Here is a 23,246-nt window from a genome sequence, read left to right as displayed (position 1 = left end):
ATAGAGCAGCTATGAAGAAGTGCATATGATTGGTGTGGTATTAACAAAAGATCATGAGAACCAAAGACAAAGGTAAGCCAACAGTTGAGTTGAAATGCTAATTCTCTTCAACCGAATTCCACGATATCTGAAACACATTCACTATATATTTCTTAGTTTTATAACGTTCACAAGGGATGGTGTCAAGCAAAACCATATGTTTCACTGGCAACATATAGTTTTGCTTGAGTCTATACAGCAGTTTCTGTTGGAGGGGAGATGTGATTCATTAGTTAGTGCCATTTTTATCCCAGTTGTCTCAAATTGCATTATTTGTTGAGAAATATATTACACAGACTGCAAATGTCAATGTACCTTATTCAGTGATACAATAAAACTACTTGTTTTTCTTGTGTCTTCAGTATAGTGACGCTGTTCGGGAGGGCGTGTTGTTTACCATAGGGAGCGAGTTACTATTGCTAGGATGTGAACGTCGTGGCAATAGTAACTTGCAATTTGAGTAGGAGAATTCATACACAATATATAATTTATTGAAAAATATATACGTTTAAAATAATTCTTTTTTTTTCTTAATAATGATTCCATGCGTTAATGATGCATAGCCGAAAATTGCTACATAACCCTGGGGGTACGCATACCACACTTTGAGAAAACTGCCTTGATGAAACATCTGTGGCTCACAGCAGCTATTTTTAATTCACAGGCGGTATATAAGCATGGCCTGGTGCACTAGAAACTGAACTTAGTCCATCAAAATACTTGAAATTTTTCATGTATCAAAATAAGAAAATATGTGTATATATTTTTACTATTTTTTTGCAAGTGTTTCAATAATACAAAGGAGATAAATTGAAGTATTTATTTCAAAAAGGCAAGAAACGAAAGCTATTTTGATTTCAGCTTGAAGACAATAAATGAAATGTTATTTTTATTATTTTTAGTCAATAAATGAAAAAAAAAAAGCTAATTGCTAAAGGGTGTAATCATGGGCTTCACAAAAGCATGTCATACAGTAATATTTTTCGCACTGGTCACATTTCCACCGAGAAGTCGATGCTTTCTTAGCTGCAACATTTCTGCTACTTTCTGTTGATATTTTGTTATAGCAAACAACACATCTTCACCTGTTGGCTGTACCCATATCTGCCAACATATGTTTATTCATCTTCTGGGATTGACATTCTTGATTAGTTTTAGACAGACCTAACAAAGATTCGGCAACTTGCTCTCTAAAACCAGTTATTAATATGTTTCCACCAGTCACACCTTTATAGAGGAAATAAGAGTTGATGACAGGCGACCCTAGAAGCATGTCGACGGCAATTTTTCTGTACCATACCCTTTCACAAACTTGTTGAGTAAGATTTGATTTGGTCAAATAAATCTATGAAAGTCTTAGATTTATAATCTACGACGACATCAGGCTTATTTACTTCAGAATTTTGACCGGAGCTGACCGTCATCATCTGACCAACATGCTTTGTAGAAAGAGTTAGGACATCACGTTTGTCCTGCCACTTCATGACCACAATTTCTGTATTGCTCTCCATAGAGATATTATACATTCACCTTTTCCTATTTTTTTTTAAAATTACTTCTCCTGGGTTTTTCCTGTTTTTCCTCAAGGTACCGACGAGGTGTGTTTTTCTTTCAAGTAACTTATGGGTGAGATCTACACTCATAATAATTGTCTACGTAAACTGTTCTGCCATAATCCAGCAGTGGGTCGCATAATTTAATAAAAAACAGTAGTTGGGACATTTTCATTGGCATTTGTCAAATTTTTCTCTTTCCCACAATAAATTCTGAAGTCATAGGTATAGCCATCTTCAACGCATAACTTGAATAGTTTGACTCCGAATTTATGTCGTTTGTTTTTTATGTATTGCAGGAATGTTATCCTGCCTCGAAAAGGGACCAATGTCTTATCTATACAGACTCGTTCTCTGGGTGTTAAATAATGTTTGAAATTAGCTCTCAAAGATTCAATTAGTGGTGTGAGCTTATACAGTCTATTGGAACAGTGATGTAGCTAGAGCTTTTGCCGTCCGGGGCGGTCCCTGAGCTTGCCACCCCCCTCTCGATACACACCAAAAATACTACCAAAAGTCACAATGACGTATAGGGAAATAAATTAAAACACTATGTTTATTTTTGAAGTAAAACTTTAATTTCAACATTCTAAAATGTTATTTTTCTTGCATTTCTGTTAGCAAAATAGTTGATGACATTGGCAAAGTCTATTTCATAGTAATGTAGATAATTCTTAATCAATTTTATTTAGAAAAACTCCTCTAAATAAAAGCAACACTTACAGTAATTGTGAGGAATATTCGCAGTACAATATTTGGAACTGAGTTCTCTAGACTGTATTTTAGAATTAACAGCAAAACTTCAAAAAAGGTTCAAAGTGCCACCTGGGGTGGACGCCCCCCCCCCCCACCACCACCACAAGCTATGCCTCTGTATTGGAAACATCTGCATTTTCATTATTTGAAAAATGCCAGTTTGATAGCAGCAGCTCGAAACGATTTCGTAACATGACATTACCAATTTTATTTGAATACATTATTTTTTTCAACCAATAGTCAGACGGATGAGGCAAACGGAAAAGACCATCCAAAGCTGCAATCCAATGAAAGTTTTCATTTCCTATATGTTGGTATCTTTCCATTTCTTGCTTCTCACACTGGGCAAACAACTCGTGTGTATTTTCTGAGAAGCATAATGATTAGTTTAGTTGATCATGAGTTCCAACAAATGATCATCTAAGAACAATCTATAAAAATCGATGGGTGACTTTTTAAACATATTTTCAAAAAGTTCAACAAGTATTCCTGCATTTTCACCTTCAAATGGAAATTCCTTCAAATGCCTTCCCGTTACTTCGCTCCACACCAGAGAAGGTAATTCATCTTCATTTTCTTTTTCTGAGGAATCATTTAGGTAGAAATTATAACATTCTCAATAGCTTCTGTGATGTGGTCGTCTGTAAAATAGTTTACAGTAGGAATATTTGTGAATGAGGAACAAGATGGAAAAACAGGAGGAACGTCTGGCAGTGTTTTTTTCTTTTTCAAGAGCGGTCTTTCACTATCTGAAGATGATGAGCAGCCTGCTTCACTTGGCTCGTACTCTGCATCATCAGATGAGCCCTCGAAAGGATGGTCTTCTTCTTTGGACATCAAAAGTTTTTGCAATCTTTGCTGCTGTCTCTCGTAGTCACCCATATTACTGAAATAATAACATTCTCAAAACATTCAATATTTTACATCAGAATTACCTAATGAAAAGAAGTACCCATTTTTTGTTTCACTATTATTAGTCTCTCAGGGGACCCTGTAACCCCTAGAGAACGCGTTCCCTGGGTGGCGGATAGGGGAGCCCACCATGTGTATACATGCGTGTGCGTGTGTGTATATATATATATATATATATATATATATATATGGTGGGGTGGTCCGAATATACTGAATAAGGACTCGTGGACCAACAGGGCCATAAGGGGCAATCATCTTGATTGTAAGGGAAGCGGCACTCCCATGGACCCCTAGCTGGATCTATCCTCTCCTTCTTCTACTTTGAGGAAGACCCACTTACTTTAATCTTTCCTATAAGGCCTGATCAGCCAACTCTTCTTACTTTATGACCCTTGTACTATTAGAGTACTCGAGGGCCATGGGGTCTTTTCATTTCTGGCCTTACAACCCTTTCCCCTTCAATATACCCTATTCCTCCTATGGGTTTAAATTCGGAAGAAGGCAAGTTCAGAAGCCTTAAGGTAGCAGCCCTACCACTGAACTATTCCATCGTCAGGCTAGTCCCCTGACATGGAGAACATAACCATACTTGTAAGCTGACAGAAAAAGACAATCGGATTGAATCTATGGGAAACGACCCTGGAATGGAAAAGGGAAAACGAAAATGAAAACGACAAAATATAATACACATAGCAAACTGGAGTGTAAGAGGAATAGCATATAAAGAAATAGAATTAAACCAGTTATTAAATGAAAGAAATTTTAAAATAGCAATAATCACTGAAACAAAAAAGAAATTAAAAGGAACTATGAGAACTGAAAATTTTAATGTGATATACAGTGGAGTCGACAGAGACCAAAGAGCACAAGCAGGAGTCATGATTTGGATTCATAACTCCCTTTCAAAACAGTTAAAACATTATAAACTATGGAATGAAAGAATAATAGAAGCTAGAATAAAAATAGATAGAGGCTATTTAACAATAATTGGTTTATATGCCCCAGAAGAAGGAAGAGAACAGGATAATATTGATTTTTATAATCAGCTACAAAACATATATAATAAAATAAATAAAAATGATTACATAATTTTAGCAGGAGACTTAAATGCAAGAATTGGAAACACGAAAATTAATAATAATATAGGAATACATGGAGAACACACTTTAAACAGAAATGGTAAAAAATTGATTGACTTGGTAGTTTATAATAACCTAAAAATAATGAATTCCTTCTATAAACATAAAGACATACATAAATATACTTGGGCAGCAAGAGGATGGAAATCAATATTAGATTACTTCATATTAAATGAAAAGACATCAAAATTTTCACTAGATGTTAGAGTTCACAGAGGATATGAAATAAGCAGTGACCACTTCCTTGTTAAAATAAAATTAAGATTACCACCTAAATGGCTACAAGTAACAAGAACAGAAAGAAAAATTGAAACATTTGTTTATAAAACTAGACTATTGAATGACACAAATGTACAATAGCTATATGAACAAAGAATTAACCAGTATCTAGATAAAATAAAACAAAATGAAGAAATAGAAATAGAATGGTTTGATATAAAAACGATACTAAATGCAGCAGCAAATGAAAGCTTAGGAAAGTCCAAAAAATTCAATAAAAGAAAAAACTGAAGATCTGGGATGATACAATCAAAGAAATAATAAAAAAGAAAAAAGAAGCCTATCACAAATGGTTAAGTAGTAAAAGATTAGAAGATGAAATAGAATATAAAAGAATAAGAGCCATAGCTAAAAGAGAAGTCAGAAAAAGACATAGAGAATCATGGAATAAATTTGTTTCTAATTTAGAACATAATTTATATAAAATAAGACCCAATGTATATAAGATTTTGAAACACCTAAATGCAGATACCAAAGAAAACATAGAATTAAACACTGAATTGAAATGAGAAGAATTTCTAAATTACTACACAGAACTGTGGACAGACAAATATTTTAAAAAAGACAACTGCCAAACAATTAACGAAAATGAAAAGGAAATAACTGAAGAAGAATTAGAAATCAGCCTGAAAGAAACAAGAAACGGAAAATCACCTGGAGAAGATAAGCTAGGTTCAGAACTATATAAATACGCAACAACAAGATTCAAAGGAAGACTCTTATTATTTTTAAATAAAATTTACTCAACTGGTATCACCCCAATAGAATGGAAAAAAGCAATTGTGATTCCTATCTTTAAGAAAGGTAATAGAGATGACCCTAAAAACTATAGAGGTATCAATATACTAAATTCATGTTACAAAATATACAGCAGAATCTTAAATAACAAACTAATGAAATATTCCGAAAACTTTATTCTAGAGGTACAAAATGGATTTAGAAAAGGATGATCATGTATAGACCCAGCCTTCTGCCTAAAATTAATAATAGAGAAAAGAAGAGAATATAATTTAGAAACACATATTGCATTTATTGACTTTGAAAAGCATTTGACAAAGTTAAAAGAAACATATTATTTAACATATTAAAAGAAAGACAAATACCAAATAATATCCTAAAAGCTGTCACAAGTATATATGAAAATAATCAAATACAAATAAGATTAAATCATGAGCTATCATATACAAGAGAGATAAACCAAGGGGTCTGACAGGGATGTCCCCTCTCAGCAACTCTTTTTAATATCTACTTAAATGAAATAATAATAAAATGGAGTAAAAATTTACATCAAGGAATTAAACTTTCACCTACAGTTAACTTAAACACTCTCCTCTTTGCAGACGACCAAATAATAATTACAAATTCTGAAGATAACTTACAGAAAGCTATTTTAAATCTAAATGAGATATCCAAAGATTATGGTATGATAATATCAACGGAAAAATCAAAAACTATGGCCTTTAAAGGACAAGATCCAGCAAGAACAAAAATAGTATTAGATAACAAGATCTTAGAACAGGTGAATTCATTTAACTACCTAGGATGTATGATCACTTATGAAAATGAAAAAGATATAAACATAAAAATTGCAAAATATTTAAAAATAACAGGAATAATTAACTCTATATTTAAACCAAACCTAGTTCAAAAACAAACCAGGCTAAAAGTATACAATACATTAGCCCTACCGGTCTTAATGTATGGAAGCGAAATCTGGACAATAAAACAAAAAGACAAACAAAGATTAACAACAGCAGAAATGAAGTTTATGAGAAAAACTGCAAAGTATACCCTATTTGATCACAAAAGAAACGAAGATATTATGAAAGAATTAAACCAAGAACCAGTAATTGAAAAAATTAAAAAATATAAACAGATGGATGGAACATGTTCAAAGAATGAAAACAGAAAGATTACCAAAACAAGCCTTAAAGTACAAGCCATTAGGAAAAAGAAAACCAGGACGTCCTCTTAAACGATTTAACGATGACTTCTAAGACCGGAACAGGCCATACTAGGCCTAAATTCTTGATACGTATGATGATGATGATGACTATTATTAGTATTATTATTATTATGTGACACCTCCAGGGAGTCCAAAGACTCATCGAGGGAGAGTGTGCCAATAGCATCGAACAATTGATTCCCTTCCAACTACTAACTGTGCTCAAACTTACTTCACTTTTTGTGTGAGCCATTAGTAGCAGAGGAAGGAAGAACCAAGCGATAAAACAAACAAAACAAAGTCACAACAGCTTGGTAAACAAATATACTAAGAAACCCAAACTTGGTAGATAGGTTATATGTGAAACACCATGCCTCATGGCCACATGGTGTTTTATTATTGGCACAGTCTTACTTTGCTCAGAAGGCCATGCGAAATGCACGTGTGTCACACTGAATAAACATCTCAACAAAAACAAAAAATTGTTTTCACAGTGCGGTTAAGTGATATAATCACTAGAATAACATAATATGATGATTCAGTGCAGTGGCCTGTGAAGATGGGAAAAAAATTAGTATCGTGGCAGTCAAAGTGTTGATAGTTAATATTTTTATTAATAAATAACTAATATGTTTATTTTATAGAAACCAAATATTAAAAAGCACTGACTTTTTGAAACTTTTGCAGGGTGGGGTTAACTTAACCAATATGTTAGGTTTAGAAAGGGGAGGGTTATATGCAACAAAGGGAGGATCTGAAAATTCACAGAAGAGCATTATGCAATTACAGAGGTATTTTTTAGTAGCTTCTATTTATCTTGTGGCTGTCTAGGAGTTTACTGTTAGAATGTTCTGGGATGCTCTGATTATGAATATGAATGTATACTTTTGAAGTATATCTTTCATATTTTAAAAAATGGCCAGCTCATCTCATATTAAATTAATATGCAAAAGGTATAAACTACAATTTGATATAATTTGGTACCTGTAGCATAATGATCAAGAGGACAAAACATGCTAAACACAGTAAATAATTTTAATGCTGATGTACTGCTAATTTCAGAATGAACTATTTGTGCTGTTTTCATTCATGTGCTTAATGTGTTTTGCTCTCCTAAACAATTTGATATGGTTATACTTTTTATTGGCAAAATGCCATTACAGTACATACAAATAATGATGAAAAACTGCTTTGAAATAATTACTTTCTGTCATCTTCTGGGTTACTAAAATCTTTTTTTGGTTGTGCCAGTTGTCTGGTATGTTTAGAAGCTACAGCTGTCAATGCAGCATGAGAAATTGGCCTTATTTGTGTTTGAGTACACCATGGCTCTTCTGCTACATATCTTTTAAAAGAAAAATAAGCAATAATTACTAATAAAATTTATATTAATTAGTAACATCAAGGATATTTTGTAGAACTTAAGATCCTTAAAGGAAATAAGAAAAAAATTTCTTATTTATTATTAGGATAAAAAAATATTTTATTATACATTTTATAAATTTTATTATAAAAAATAATGTATTTTAATGAGTTCATTCACCCAAAAATTGTTGGAACAATCAGACATGGTTGGATGAGGATGACATCCAGACAGGAATAGAGATAGAAGGATATGATGTTTTTTGTGAAGATAGAAAAAGTAAAACAGGAGGAGTACTAGTTGACGGAAAAGGAGTTATACCCATGAAAGGGAGAGATGCAAGGGGGAAATAGTTTGAAGCAGTGGTGTGAGATAGAGGTGAATAGAATAAAATACTTAGCCAAATGTTGCTAAGGGCCTAATAATGCGGAGAATAGTGACCATGAAATGCATAAGCAAATTAGCTAAGCAGATAAAAAAAGGGTGATCACTATAGTGATTTTACTTATGACAATATAGATTAGGATGACAAGATAGTAACCAGAAGTCTTGAGTTTTGAGGAACAACTACCTGAGGCAGTATGTAACAGAGGGCATGCAAGAATCGATGGTGTTAGATTTGATCATCTCATCAGAGGATGTAATTATGAATGAGGTGTAAAATTTCCCTCCAGTTGGTGAGAGTGACTATGCTGTGATTACCTGGATGGTTACCAGACATATGAGGACTTCTGTGAAGAAAGGATATATGTGGAACTACAATGTTGTTGATTATGAAAAGCTCAGGAGAACAGCTTGCATAATCAACAGTATTGTAGTTCCACATATATCCTTTCTTCACAGAAATCCTCATATGTCTTCCTTCATAGTTAAGAATTTATGGAGACACAACACACAAGTTAAAATAATTACTTTACTTAATACTAGGAAGTAACATTTGACATTTTGACCTGTGTATTGAGGGCATCATCAGGAAAATACATATTATTATTATTATTATTATTATTATTATTACCCAAGACCCCATGGATTCAAAGACTCATCTAGGAGGTCCTTTTATCATACACACAACTCATCATACCGTGCTTTAAACACACTCAAATTCTCTGCAGACACCACACTCTCAGGCAATGCATTCCGATCATTCACAACTCTGCATGGAAAAAACCTGTTTCTCACTCCCCTGCTCACACCCTCTTTACACAGGTTCCAGGGATGACCCCTGGTTCTCTCCTGAATAAGATATGTATAAGACACAAGCTACATGCTACTGCACTTTACAAAAGTTTTTGAATCTAACTGCTTATCAATCTTTTACCTAGCCTGATCTGTTGTGGAAAAACTAAATTAATAAATATTAAATTTTAAAAATATATATAAATAGATTTTTAAAAAATAATTAAATTAAATAAAACAGATAAATATAAAAATAAATGAAAAATTAAAATAAATAAAAAATAAACATAAAATAGTTTTAAAGGGCTAAATGGTCTTGCCTACTCCCGTATAAAAAAAGGCATTAGCTGATTTTTTTTTTTTTAATAGTTTTAAAAAATAAATTAATTAAAAACAGAACTATACTGAACATTTCTAAAGTCCTCTCATATTGAGATTTTCTTCTGGGCTTGTTCTGGTTGTTATAAGGGTTGCAGATGGGTCCTCCACAGTCTTGGAATGATTAATCCGTCATTTTTGTTTAGGTTTAGATAGTGTTTTAGCATTTCACAGGCCTCTTTGAATTTTCTCTCAAACCAAGTTTTGGTGTGGTGTAGGGACTTGGAGCCTTTCCAGTCAATTCTATGGTATGTTTGGCATGCATGGTCTGATAGGCCTGTTTTACCATAATGGAGGTATTTAACGTGTCATTCATGTTCATCTTTTCTGATTAGGATCATGCATCCTGTTCCCCCTATGTAGGGTAGGTTACATGTGCATTGGATTTTGTAAACCCCTGGATTCGCCAGGTATGGAAGAGGATCTTTGGAAGAACTGAGTAAATTGTTTAATTTTTTGGGGGGTTTCAAGGTAGTCTTGACGTTGTATTTATGTAGTGTATTTTTTTTTTTTCCGAAATGCTTCTAACATAGGGTATGGCTATGGCATTCTTGAAATTCAAAAACAAATAATTAATATTATTTGTTTTTGGTATTTTTATGGAGGATCTTGTGAACTGTTTTTTTTATTGTAACTAGTTCACAGAAACAGTTCACAAAATCCTCCATAAAAATACCACTAAAACAAAAAACATTAGCAAAAGTGCAGTATGAGCAGCAGTTAGCTAATGAAGCAAAAAAAAAAACCTATGGAGTTCTTTTCATATGTGGCTAGCAGAAAAAATAATGATTATGGTAGGATGACACTGACTGAAGAAAATGGTATACGGATAACGATAACTGCTGTCAAGGATATAGTTGAGAGTTCACCAAGGTACTTCATCCTTGTGAATGTGAAAGCATGTAAAGTTTGAGAGTAGTGGAAAGGAAGGAGGAAAGATGGACTGTGAGTCAACAAAAAGTAGATGTGGAATGGAGTAAACTTGATGTAAATAAGGCTGTGGAACTTTACGATATATATCATCTCATATTTTGAGGGAACATACCAGGGCATTGACAACTGCCTTAGCATACTAGTTTATTATGTCTTACATTGGGTCAAGTTCCAAAGGAGTGGAAGGAAGGAAGGAAATATTGTACTACTCCATAAGGGAAGTGACAGAACTCGAGCTTCAAATTATAAGCTAATCTATGTATCAGGAGTTCTGATGTGGGTAAAGTGGTAAAGTATTGGAGAGATTAGTGAGAAGTAGGATCAAGAATTGGGTGGATTTGCCAAAGGGAATTCATGTTTTAGTAATTACTTATTACAATTACAGGTGCATTAGATGGGAGATGGATACACAGTAGCATACTTAGATTTTCAAAGGTGTTTGCAAAATTTAAGTATACTAGTTTAGCTGTCGACATGATAAGTTGACAGCTAAACTAGAACAGATGGGTTTGGATATTAGTCTAGTGCACCGGACTGGAGATTGGCTATCTGACAGGTATCAGCAAGTTGTGTGCAAGGGAACAATATACCAGAAGAGGAAAATCACAAAATGCTTCAAGGGTCAGTCTGTTTTAGGGCTACTACTATTTAATATGAATGTTAATGATATTGGAGAAGATTGGAATGGTGATATTCAGTTATTTGCAGATGATACAAAGTTTGGAAGAACTAAGAGGAATAGAGCAGATGTTGTGGCTTTACAAGAGGACTTGGATAGACTAAGTGAATGGGCATGGGAGTGGAGATACCAGTTCATATTGCAAAATGTAAACTTTTGAAAGCTTGTAAGCTTTCAAGTGTAAACTCTACATCCAAAGAGATGTAGAGTTTACACTTGGTAGGGATATACTGGAGGAGGAGGAGGAGGAAATAAGATATTTAGGTGTGATGGTGGATAGGAACCTAAAATTTAGAGAACATGCTAAAATTGTGAGCACAGCACAGAGAATTCTGGCAATGATGCATAGGATACTGACTTGTAGAAGTAAGGAGAAGATTCTGGTTCCATTGTATAAAGCCTTGATTATGCCACATATGGACTACTATGCACAGTTTTGCTCACCTGGTTTTCAAAAGGATGAAGAGATATTGGAAAGGATCCAGAAGCAAATGACTAAGGTGGTTTTTAGTCTCTGGAATGTGGAGTATAAAGAAAGGTTGAGAAGATGCAATTTACAAAGTCTGGCAGATAGGAGTAAGAGAAGAGATATCATAAAATGATATCTCTTCTCTTCCCAAAACTAAAACTTTCCTTGCTGGTCAACGTTTTTCTTTGAATCAAGAGCTGATTGCAGCTATAGAGGAGTATTTTGCAGATCTTACTGAGAACTAGTACAGGGATGGGATAATGGTGCTGGAGCATTGCTGGAATAAATGTATTAGTCTTGAGGGAGATTATGCTGAAAAATAAAAATAATTTTGAAATTATAAATTGGTTTTTTTATTGTTAGGCCAAGAATTTTCAGACCACTATCGTATATTGCCAACCAAAGGAATGGGTGGGAGAGAGGCAAGGAGAACGACGCAACAAGGGAAAGAGAAAAAAAATGAGAAGATGCTGTGACAGTGTAGATGAAAGGAAAAGTGTGATAACGTGAAGATATGAAAGCAGAAGAGCAATGCAAGACAGTTTGGGAATGGAGAGAGTGAGAGACACCAGTATGTGGAAATTAAGCTATGAGAGGTATAATATATGGTAATTCAATGATTCAGGGTATATATAGGAATGCTGCTATAGGTCAAGGAATGAAAACGGTGAAGAGCAGGAAATATTTAGACAAATGGGCTCAGTGAATGAAAAGCAAGTGATCATTATGGGAAATATCAATTATGGCAATATAGATTGGATAATGAAACTATCATATTATCATAAGAAAACTTAATTTTTGAGGGACAAAAGTCTAAGATATTCGTCCCTTCTGTGTTGGAGAGAAAATGAGGATCAAGAGGTTTGGATTTGGTTATGGCATCAGAGGATACAGTTATAACTGAAATGTCATACTTCCTTCATATGGTGATATTAACCATATAGCACTGATCTTGGGGGGGGGGGTTTGCACACATTTTAGCAGTCATAGAAACCAACCTGAGGGCAATACCATAGATGGATGAATTGGAAGGTAAAGAAGTCAAGTTCAAGGAAGCTAGTTACAGCTCATTTGTTAGCAGCAAAAGCATATACCACAAGTGAAAAAAAAAAAAATAAACAAAAATTAGGGATAAAATGGATGACTAAGGACTTCAAAAAAGAATGACAGATGAAAAAGAAATTATGGCAAATGTATAAATAGAGAGGTAAGGAACAGTTGCATGAGGCATATAAAGTTCAAGAGGGAAAGGCGATTAGTATAGCAAAGAGGGGGAAATTAGAATATTAGACAAGACAGTACCACACTCAAAAGATAGCCCCAAGGAATTCTTTCATCATGTGAAAAGCAAGAGAAGGAATGAGCGTGAACAAATGGTCTTGCTAAATGAAATAGGTGAACAAGTGACCAAGGTGAATGATGATGTAGAGATGCTTAATGAATATTTCATTAGTGTGTTTCATTCTGGCAAAGCAAGTTTTATTCCAAAAGAGATGGAAGAGGCTGAAGGATTAGGAGTGAAATGGATGTATTTAGAATACTAAGTACTTTAAATGTCAGCAAGGTGGTTGGATTGGATGATATTTCACCATGTGTTTTAAAGGAATGTGCTAAAGAACTAATGACACCATTGGCTTGGCTGTTTGGTGAAAGAATAGAGGCACTGAACTGTAGACTAGTTTATTACTTCTGTAGGTTTTAAGATATTGCAGTAAATTGTTAAGACTTCATATACAAACTTGAGCAGATAAGAATAATATCATTTGTGCAAGTCAGCACAAATGCGTTTAAAAAAAAAAGGTGCTCTTGTGTTAATCTGGGTAACTTTTGTAATAAAGTTACAAGATGAGGGAAATGAATATTATCATTATTATTATTAATGACACCTACAGGGAGTCCAAAGACTCATTGAGGGAGGGAATCTACACTATAACGCTCTTCTCCACAACTACCATCATCATCTATACCAATGCCATCTACTGCCCACCACCATCACTAGATTTTCACAGACAATCACAAACATCCATGCCAAAGGTCCTGCAGCCTTTTGGCTGGAGAGCAGATACGAATATACTGTAACTGTTTTGGATTTTGCAAAATCATTTGATAGAGTGCTACATGATAAGTTAATATATTAAGCTGCGCTGTAAGGGTTTAGATATTAAATTAACGGGGTGGATTAGCAACCGGCTGTCTGATACGTATCCAAGAGTTGTATGGGAAGAAGCAATATCAGGGTGAAAGAAAGTTACTTGTGGAGTTCTGCAGGACTCTGACTATTACTTGATCCTAATTATTGGTTAATATCAATGACAATATCATTAGTATCAACTAATGATGTTAATGATAATGTCACTGAAATTCAAAGAGATATTCAGCTGTTTATTATACCTATCAAGAAATAAACATTGTAACCAAGCAGAAAAGTTACCATGACTATCTCTAGCTCATGATTCAGTCTCCCCAAAGATTACTGGTATTCAGTGAAACTTTATTAACTGAGGATGATGTTCTGACAGGGATAGAAATCAAAAGGTATAGCATATTTTGGCAGGATAGGGAAAGTAAATGTTATTATTATTATTATTACCACCCCAAGACCTCATGGAGTCAAAGACTCATCTGGGAGGTCCTTTTATCACACACACACACAGCTCATCATATCGTGTTTTAAACACATTCAAACTCTTTACAGACACCACATTCTCAGGCAAGGCATTCCAATCATTCACAACCCTGCACGAAAAAAACCTGCCTCTCACTCCCCGACTCACACCCTCTTTATATAGTTCCAGGGATGACCTCTGGTTCTCCCCTGATCTCCCACTATTCTCTGTAAAACTTCTCCAACATTGATCCTATAACAATCCCTTACCAACTTGTAGGTCTCTATCATATCTCCCCTCTTCCTCCTGTCTACCAGACTCTGCAAATTACATCTTCTCGATCTTTCCTCATACTCGACATTCCAGAGGTCAGAAACTACCTTAGTCAGTCTCCTGTGGACCCTTTCCAACTTCTCTTCATCCTTCTGAAAACCCAGTGACCAAATCTGGGCACAATAGTCCATGTGTGGCCTAATCAAAGCCTTATACAACGGAACAAGAATATCTCTACTTCTACACGTCAGTGTCCTCTGCATCATTCCCAGAAGCCTTTGTGTTGTCTTCACAATTTTGGCTATGTGTCCCCTAAATTTCAGATCCTTATCCACTATCACCCCCAGATCTGTTATTTCCTCTACCTCCAACGATATATTCTCAACAAGCATAAATTCTGCATCCCATCTTTGTTTTCCAAATTTTAAAACCTTACATTTTGCAACATTGAACTCACATCCCCATTTCCGTGCCTAATCACTCAATTTATTCAAGTCTTCTTGTAAGGCCAAAACATCCTCACTACTCTTCATGGTTCGTCCCAACTTTGCATCATCTGCAAACAACTGAATATCTCCATCCAAATCTTCACTTATATCATTAATATATAAGTTAAACAGTAATGGACAGTAAAACAGACCTTTGAGGCACTCCACTAATGACTTTCCTTTTCCTGAATATCGCTCTTCCATACACAACTTGTTGATACCTATCAGATAGCCAGTCTCCCATCCAATCCACTAATCTAATATCCAACCCCATCTGCTCTCTAGTTTGACTGTCAACTTATCATGAGGTACTCTATCAAAAGCCTTTGCAAAATCCAAGTATATTACTGTGTATCCTTTTCCTCTGTCCAAGGAAGCAGTCACTTTATTGTAATAAGTAAGTAGATTACTAAAACATGACCTCCCTTTAGCAAATCCATGCTGTCCATCAAAGATAATACCATTGTTATCTAACCCAACTCTGGATCCTAGTTCTCACAAGCTTCTCTAACAACTTAACCACAACACCTGACACACAGATAGGCCTATAGTTTGATGCTTGAGTTCGATCACCTCCTTTATGAAGTGGCACAATCTTGCCCTCCTTCCACTCCTTAGGAACTTGACCGAGTGCAAGGCTCATATTAAAAAAATATGTCAAGGCAGGTGTCAACTCCCTGGCACATTCTTTCAGAATATAGTGATATATTATCAAGTCCCACAGCCTTATTAAGACCTTACAGGAAGACTTGAATAGATTGAGGGATTGGGCACAGAAATGGGGATGCGAGTTCAATGTTGCAAAATGTAAGGTTATATTGAGAATATATTGTTGGAGGTAGAGGAAATAAGAGATCTGGGGGTGATAGTGGATAAGGATATGTTGTTGGGGTATTACTCATAACAGATGAATTGTACCCTCTCAGGATGGAGAATCTCAGTGGAAATAAGGCTTTCAGTGTATATAGTGTGAGAAAGATATAAGACATTTAGTGGTGTGCAGCTAGAGACCAGGGAATACAGATGGTGACAAGTAGGAAATGTTTAGGAAAATTAGTTTGGTGAGTGAGCATTATGGGGGAACCTCAACTATACCAATATAAACTGGTCAGAGAAGATAGAATTCAGTACTAAGGAAACTGAATTTTTTAAATTTCTTGAGGGACAACTGAATTTGGCAGCATGTGATGGAGTGAACATGAGGATTGAGAGTTCTGGATTTGGTCATAGCATCAGAGGATCTGATTGTGACTGAGATGTTATACTTGTCACACACCCAATTGGTGAGAATGATCATGTAGTCCTGACTTGCACAATGAATAGGCATGTAGAAGTATCAAGATAAAAAAAAAATGTATGTGGAATTATAAGGCAAGCAGCTATCATTGACTTAGGATGAAAGAATTTAAAGGAAGAGAGGTCAGTAGTGCAGGGGAGAGATTAATAAAAAATTGTTGACAGCAATGGCAGATTGTATACCTGAAGTAAAGAAGAAAAAGTGATTTGGAATCAAATCACTTTATCTTCTTCACAGAGGAATCACAGATGAAAAAAGAGATTATGGAAGACATATTTAGAGAAGTGGAGAAAAGTGGCATGATGAATATAAGGCATAGGCTAGGAAAGTGACTTGTAGGGTAAGGAGAGAAAATTTAGAATAGAAGAGGAGACTAGCACTGCAATCTAAGGAGAATTCCTAGGAATTTTTTGCTATTTACTGAGTAGCAGGAAAAATGATTGTGGGTGGATTACCTTTACTGGATGGAGAACGTACTCAGGTGACCAATGCAGATGACATAGTTGAGTTATTTAATGATTACTTTATTAGAATGTTCCTTCCTGGTTTTATTCCTAGTGGATTGATTGGTTGGTTTATGGTTTATTGGCAAAAGAACAGCAAAGATCATACTGTGCCATAGCAAAGGTCACAGCAGCACACAAGGTCAAAGGTTACAGCAATACATAAATAGTCGAAGATAAATTAGTAAATAATATGTATGTACAAAAATTAAGTTAAGCAATGCAATATCTACATATAAATAAAATTACAGTAAAGGTTAAAGCAATATGTAAATAGTTGAACATAAATTAGTAATATGTATGTACAAAAACCAAGTCAAGCAATGTGGTATCTACATATAAAAAAATTAGAGCAAATGTCACAGCAATAATTCCTAGAGGAATACGGAGTGGTGAAGTGTTAGAATTGGAATAGGATGTATTCCAAATACATTAAATATCAGTAAGGCAGGGGATTTTCATGGAATTTCACCAAGTGTTTTAATGGAATATGCTGTGGAAATTACCATGCCATTAACTCAGCTGTCTAATGAAAATCTAGCAATGAGACAGGTTCCTGGAAAGTGGAAGGAGGAGGATAAGACAGTGCCATTGCATAAAAGATGGTGGTAGAGTGGAGGTATTAAACTATAGTCCTGTTTATATTTCTTCTGTAGTTGTTAAGATTTTGGAGAAATTGGTAAGAACTTGTCACAGAATTCAGAAGATGAAGTCAATATTATTTATCAGGTCAGCATGGATTTGTTAAAGGATACTCTTGTTTTAATAAATGAAGTAGCCTTAGTAAAAAAAAAGTTATATATTTGGTGATTGGGATTTGAATGGATAACCTTGGAGAGGAATCTTAGGGTGATTGCAGATAAAGATTTAAAGTTCCAGGGACATATTGCAAAGGTTGTGAGGACATCTCAAAGAACTGCAGCGATGTTGAGGAGAACATTCACCACGAGAGAGATAAAACTGTGCTGGTTCCACTGTATAAAGCTTTGATCAGAATACATCTGGATTTCTGTGTTAAGATCTGGTCACCGGGATTTGAACAGAATGAAGTAACTTTGGAGAGGGTGAAGAGATGGATAACAAAAATGTCAAGACTGTACAATGTTGATTATGAGGATAGACTGAGGGCATACAGACTTCAGAATTTGGTGGATATAAGGCAAAGGGGAAGATATGATTGAGACATTTAAGCTGTTGAAGGTTTATTATCATATTAACATTGAAGAGATTTTTCATATGGTAGAACAAGGAAAAGGAGCACGGACAAGAGGCCATCCCTGGAAGTTGAAAAAAAAAAAGAGGTAAAAGGGTAAGAAGTAAGTTTTTTGTATGGAGAGTGGTAGGAGCATGGAATGCATTGCCTGAGAGGGTGGTAAATATGCAGACTGTGAATCATTTTAAGGAGTGGTATGAGAGACTTTGTGTTCACTAGTGTTGACCTTGCATGATGAGTCTTGTTACTTCATGGAGGTCAAGAAAATAATTGCTCTCATTCAGTTATTTACAGATATGAAGCTGTACATGGAAGTATATGGGAGGAAGAACAAGACCTTTGTGTGGATCAAAATTTGAAATTTAATGGGAATGTTGGAAAGGCTGTAAACTTAGGAGATTGTGCAATATTAAGAACATTAATCAAAAGAGATAAAATGGTAGTGATTCCACTGTAAGAGACCCTGATCAGATCAAATCTGGTTGCTGAGATTTGGATGGTTTGCAGAGCAGCTGACAAAAATGATTTCAGGATGACTGTGGAATGTTTGAATGATGACTGACTGAAGTCATGTAATCTGCAGAGTTTCACAAATAGAAGTGCCATTCCACGAATGGCACTTCACCTTCAAAGGTGAAGGTGAAGTGCCATTTCTTGGAAATTGCGCAGGGAGTGATGAATAAGAGAGTGAGGAGTATTTTTTAAAAGCAAAAACGTTTTAGGTGAGTCAAATACATTGTCTATATGTTTTATGAATGCTGGGGTGTGCATGAGTTTAAGGTTCAGTATGATATGTTGCAGGCAACAGAGACTACATGATAAGTCTGTGGTCTTTTGTAATATCTGTATAATTCTTATATAATGTATATTTGTATAACATTAATTGTTAACGGTATAACCGATAATCCTCTCTCTTTCTTAATCAGTCTTTGACTTGAGAGAAGTTAATATAATAATAATAAACAACAGCAACAAAAATAAATATAACCACAAAATATGTTAATCTATTCACAAAACAGAACAAGTAACTAATAACAGAATCACCTGCTTTCAAAGAATAGCACAAATGAAGAACAACAGTTTTAACTCTACTATTAATTTAAGTGCCTAAAAATAATTTTCATGATAAACTATAATTAGTAAAATAGAGTCATCCACTGCCTGGATGACCTGATGTGGGTGGTCAATAAAAAAGTAGATAAAACTTGCTCCTACATCAAATCCTTATGGATGGAAACAGCTGGTACTACATTTTAGTATTTATTATTATTATTATATGGGTATCGTCACGAAAGAAGACTCATTGTAGTAGACCCATTATTCATACAACTATCATACTTCTGCTTTAAACTCATTCACTAACAAAGTACTCATAGCTGTCTGTGGTAACCCATTGCATCCAATCATCACCCTCCAAGAAAATCTAATTCTAACACCCTTACTGACATCACTTTCCATGTAGTGAAAACTCTTCAGTGTCAATCTTATAATATGCTTCTATCATGTCTTCTCTTTCTTATCTATCAGGTTTTTGAAGCCCACAGACCTTCTATCTGTTCTCACAGAGAGCATTCCATAGAATTGTAACAATTTTTTGTACTCATCTCAAGATTGTCTCCACTACTTCATACCTACAGAATCCAGATCATAAGATCTGCATGCTGTAGTCCATGTGTAGCCTTATTAAAGTCTTATAAAGAGGAAGAGTAATGTCCCTATCCCTGCTTGTCAGTGTGTTCTTCAACAACGACATAATCTGATGAACTATTCTAGCCACCATTGCAATATGTTCTCTGAACTTCATATACCTGTCCACAATAATCCACAAATTCCTGTCCTCATCAATATAATACACAGCTTGTGATATCTTTTTCCCAAAGTGTATCACCTTATACTTGGCTACATCAAACTGTATACCTTTTTCATACCGCCAGTCAGTTTAAGTCCTCCTGCAGATCTCATCACCTTCACTGATTATTGGTCTTCCAAGTTTTGCATCATAAGCAAAAAAAAAAAAGTGAATACTTCCATTCAGATCATTTGCTATATCATTGATGTACATATTAAACAACAGAGGACCAAGTACTGTGCCATGTGATACAGAACTAGTCACCTGTCTTCTCTTGAACTCAACTCCTCTATAAACCACTCTTAAATCTGGCTATCAGCCATCCTCTAATCCAAGTCACCAGATTCTAATGCATCCCCACTTTCACCAATTTGTGCAAAGTAGTTCTATGTGGAATTGTGTGAAATGCTTTTGTAAAGTCCAGTAGTATCCCTCAGTAGCCATTTCCCTTAAACTCAATTTTCACTTTATTATAAAAAAGTAAGCAAATTACTAAGGCAAGATCTAACCTTCTCAAACCATGTCACCTCCATCCATTCCTGAATTCTGTCATTTACAACTTATCAATGCCTTAACCACTGCTCCTGAGATACTGATTGGCCTATAATTTGCTGCTTCAGCCTTGGTGCTTCCTTTATACAGTCGAATTATTTTGCCCACTGGCATCTCCCCAGTACTGAGGCTTAAATTAAATGGCTTGGTTAGAGGAGCTGATAATTCCCTTGCACATTCTCATAATACAAGGGCCAATCTGTTTCCTAATGCCACTACCATATTCACATTAAGGTTCTGCAATACCCTAAAGCACCTGTCTTCTCTTGGACTCCTCTATAAACGACTCTTTGAAATCTGGCTATCAGCTACCTTCTAATCCAAGTCACCAAATTCTAATCCATCATTCTGCTATCAGTCAATGTCATATGCATTATCACCACCCAGATGGTACATCCTTGCAGAATGATCCCTCAGTAACTCAACCATTTGGTTTACTTCTGTTACCTCCCTACCATCAGCACTTTTTAAAGTCATTCTTCCTCTTTCTTGCCATACAGTTTTCTTTTGGCCTCATTAGCCGGCTTTCTATCATAAATGGTTTTGGCCTTCCTTACCACACAGATCATCTTGCCTATGCCTTGTAGTGCTCATGGGAATGCTGATCATCTTTTTTCTTTATATGATCTTAGATCACCTTTTTTTCCCTCCACACTTTTTCTTTTTTTTTTTTTGCACCTCGTGCTTAATGATGCAATTCATCCATCAAACTTCTATGTGATTTATCCTCCTGAAATCTGTGTATACAGTCTCACACTGCTTTCTTCAAATACATCTTGACTACTTCACTTGCACCATCTCTCCCATTCAAATTCTTACGCTATGGTACTGCTAAAAGCTGACTCCTCAGCTGGTCAGAATCGCTTGCTTTGTAATTCTACATATATCTCTTCTTAGCAGAAAATTCTTTGTCTGGCAATCTCCCAAGTGAAAGATTACATGATTGCTTTGCTCAAGAGGAAGCAGTATAGCGAGATTGGTTATTGTTAAGTTCTCTGATGCTATGACGAGATCCAGCACTCTCAAACCTCGTGCTGCTAAAACTTGTCAGCTGTGTCAGTTATGTTAAAATTCTTAACAGCTGCATGAATTTTGTTAATCTCTCTGTAAAGAGTTTGTTTAGTATACCAAGTGTGAAGTAAATATCTTTATCTTTAGAGGATAAAGTCATTCTCTCACTGACTCGTTCCATTAATAGTTAGTTTTATTTTTTATCAACTTATCTCTAATCCAGAGAATTTTAATAATAAGGTGTGACACCTTTTGGCAACTGGTATATGGAAATATGACCTCCATTACTTCCACCTTAGTATCACCACCTCTGGATCTGGCTCCTGCTGATGAGACCTCAATAAAGGTTGAAACCAGTCTGGGTAGTGACCCTTCCCTTAATGCATAGTATTATGGGAATAATAGCATTGGGGCGGTAGATGGCATTGGTGTAGATGCTGGTAGGCGTGTTTCGTTGTAGTTGGTGAATTGAGTGGTGGAGCAGGTGTCCTCCCTCGATGAGTCTTTGGACTCCCTGGAGGTGTCACGTAATAATAATAATTATACATGTCCATGAAGAGTTATGCTTTGCATTACATTATGGGATAAGGCAAGTGATGAGAATTATACCACCTTTGCCACGAGTTGCCCCAGTCCTGAAAATACTTCACGCACAAACTTTGTTTGCTTACACTTGGATAAAGGATTAAACCAAATATATAATTGGTATAATGTGTTGGAGTCAGTTCTTTATCAGGCCTTTTCTCCATTACATGTCCTCTCCATTACTTGCTGTCTCTGATAATTATTCTCTAGCCATTCCTCCTCCAGTTCTGTCCCCATAGTTGAAATCCCCCATGCATGCCATCTAATTTTCTTTTGTATGTCCTGGATTATAGGCAGTAACTAATCATATATTTCATCCTGTTGACCCCTGTCTCACACCAGAAAGCTTCAAAGCTATCTGCATTGTCCTGTTCTACTCCTGCTGGTTTCAATTCTTCTGCTAAAATTAGCTCCTGCATTCTTTTCTCTCTGTCCTCTCTGAAGATACTATGTCATTTGCATTCTATCTCTGACTAATAACTATCATTTTTGACCAAGCTGAGCTAACAGTTACAAAAACTCCTCACTCTTATTTCAAATACTTCTGCATGAGCTTATTTCAAATACTTCTGCATCATGTGGTAACTCTTCTACTTACTAACATCTAGGTTGCCTGGACCCACACTCATCCGCATTTCCTTTCCCTGCCCAAAAAAAAAAAAAAAAAAAAAAAAGCAGTGATATAGCTAGAGCTTTTGCCACCCCTCTCAATCAGGGCTGGTGCTACCATTTAGGCAAACTAGGCAACTGCCTAGGGCGCAAGCCATGAAGGGGCTCAAAACTTCAAGCTATGCTTTATTCATGCCTTACTAAAATATCAAAATTAAATAGTGATATATGATTTAGGTATCGATTCTTTTCCCTTATCCCTCACACATCACACTATTTTACAGTTTAACTCTTGGTTCTTTTTTGTTCCTTACCTAAATGATTTGAACTTACCACTATTTAAAATTCAGTTAAGATAAATATTTTAAAACGTTAACATTTTAAAATATTAAATTTTGATATTTTATAACTTTTTTTTTTGTAAATTAATCATAACAGAGAATTTTCAAATTAATTTTAAAAAAATAATAAAAAAGCCCTATAAATTTAACCTGAAAGACAATTTTATTTTGTTTACTGTCAATTTGAAACATTTTAGTTTACGAAATAAGGGACGCACTTGTAAACTTTGCCCAGGGCGCAAAATAACCTGGCACCGACAGTGCTCTCAATACTAGTGTTGCCAATTTAGCTCTTGGA

The 23,246-nt window shown here is 35.2% G+C and overlaps 1 protein-coding gene across 1 annotated transcript in view; it reads right to left on the bottom strand.

Annotated features, from left to right (window-relative positions):
• The window catches only part of Theg (Testicular haploid expressed gene), a 76,118-nt gene extending 53,883 nt beyond the window's left edge, over nt 1-22,235 (bottom strand). The window contains exons 1-3 of the mRNA XM_090392978.1: nt 22,166-22,235; nt 9,573-9,654; nt 7,828-7,968 (exon numbers count right to left, since the gene is read on the bottom strand). Coding sequence (XP_090249104.1) covers nt 7,828-7,968; nt 9,573-9,654; nt 22,166-22,235 — 293 coding nt within the window. The remainder of the gene's footprint in view (nt 1-7,827; nt 7,969-9,572; nt 9,655-22,165) is intronic.
• Between the last annotated feature and the right edge of the window lie 1,011 nt (nt 22,236-23,246).

This window comes from Typopeltis vanoorti, chromosome 5, assembly GCF_054136105.1.
Source record: "Typopeltis vanoorti isolate ZY-2024b chromosome 5, IOZ_Tvanoo_1.0, whole genome shotgun sequence".
NCBI classification, from domain to species: Eukaryota; Metazoa; Arthropoda; class Arachnida; order Uropygi; family Thelyphonidae; genus Typopeltis; species Typopeltis vanoorti.
This window is presented reverse-complemented; position numbering and strand designations above follow the sequence as displayed.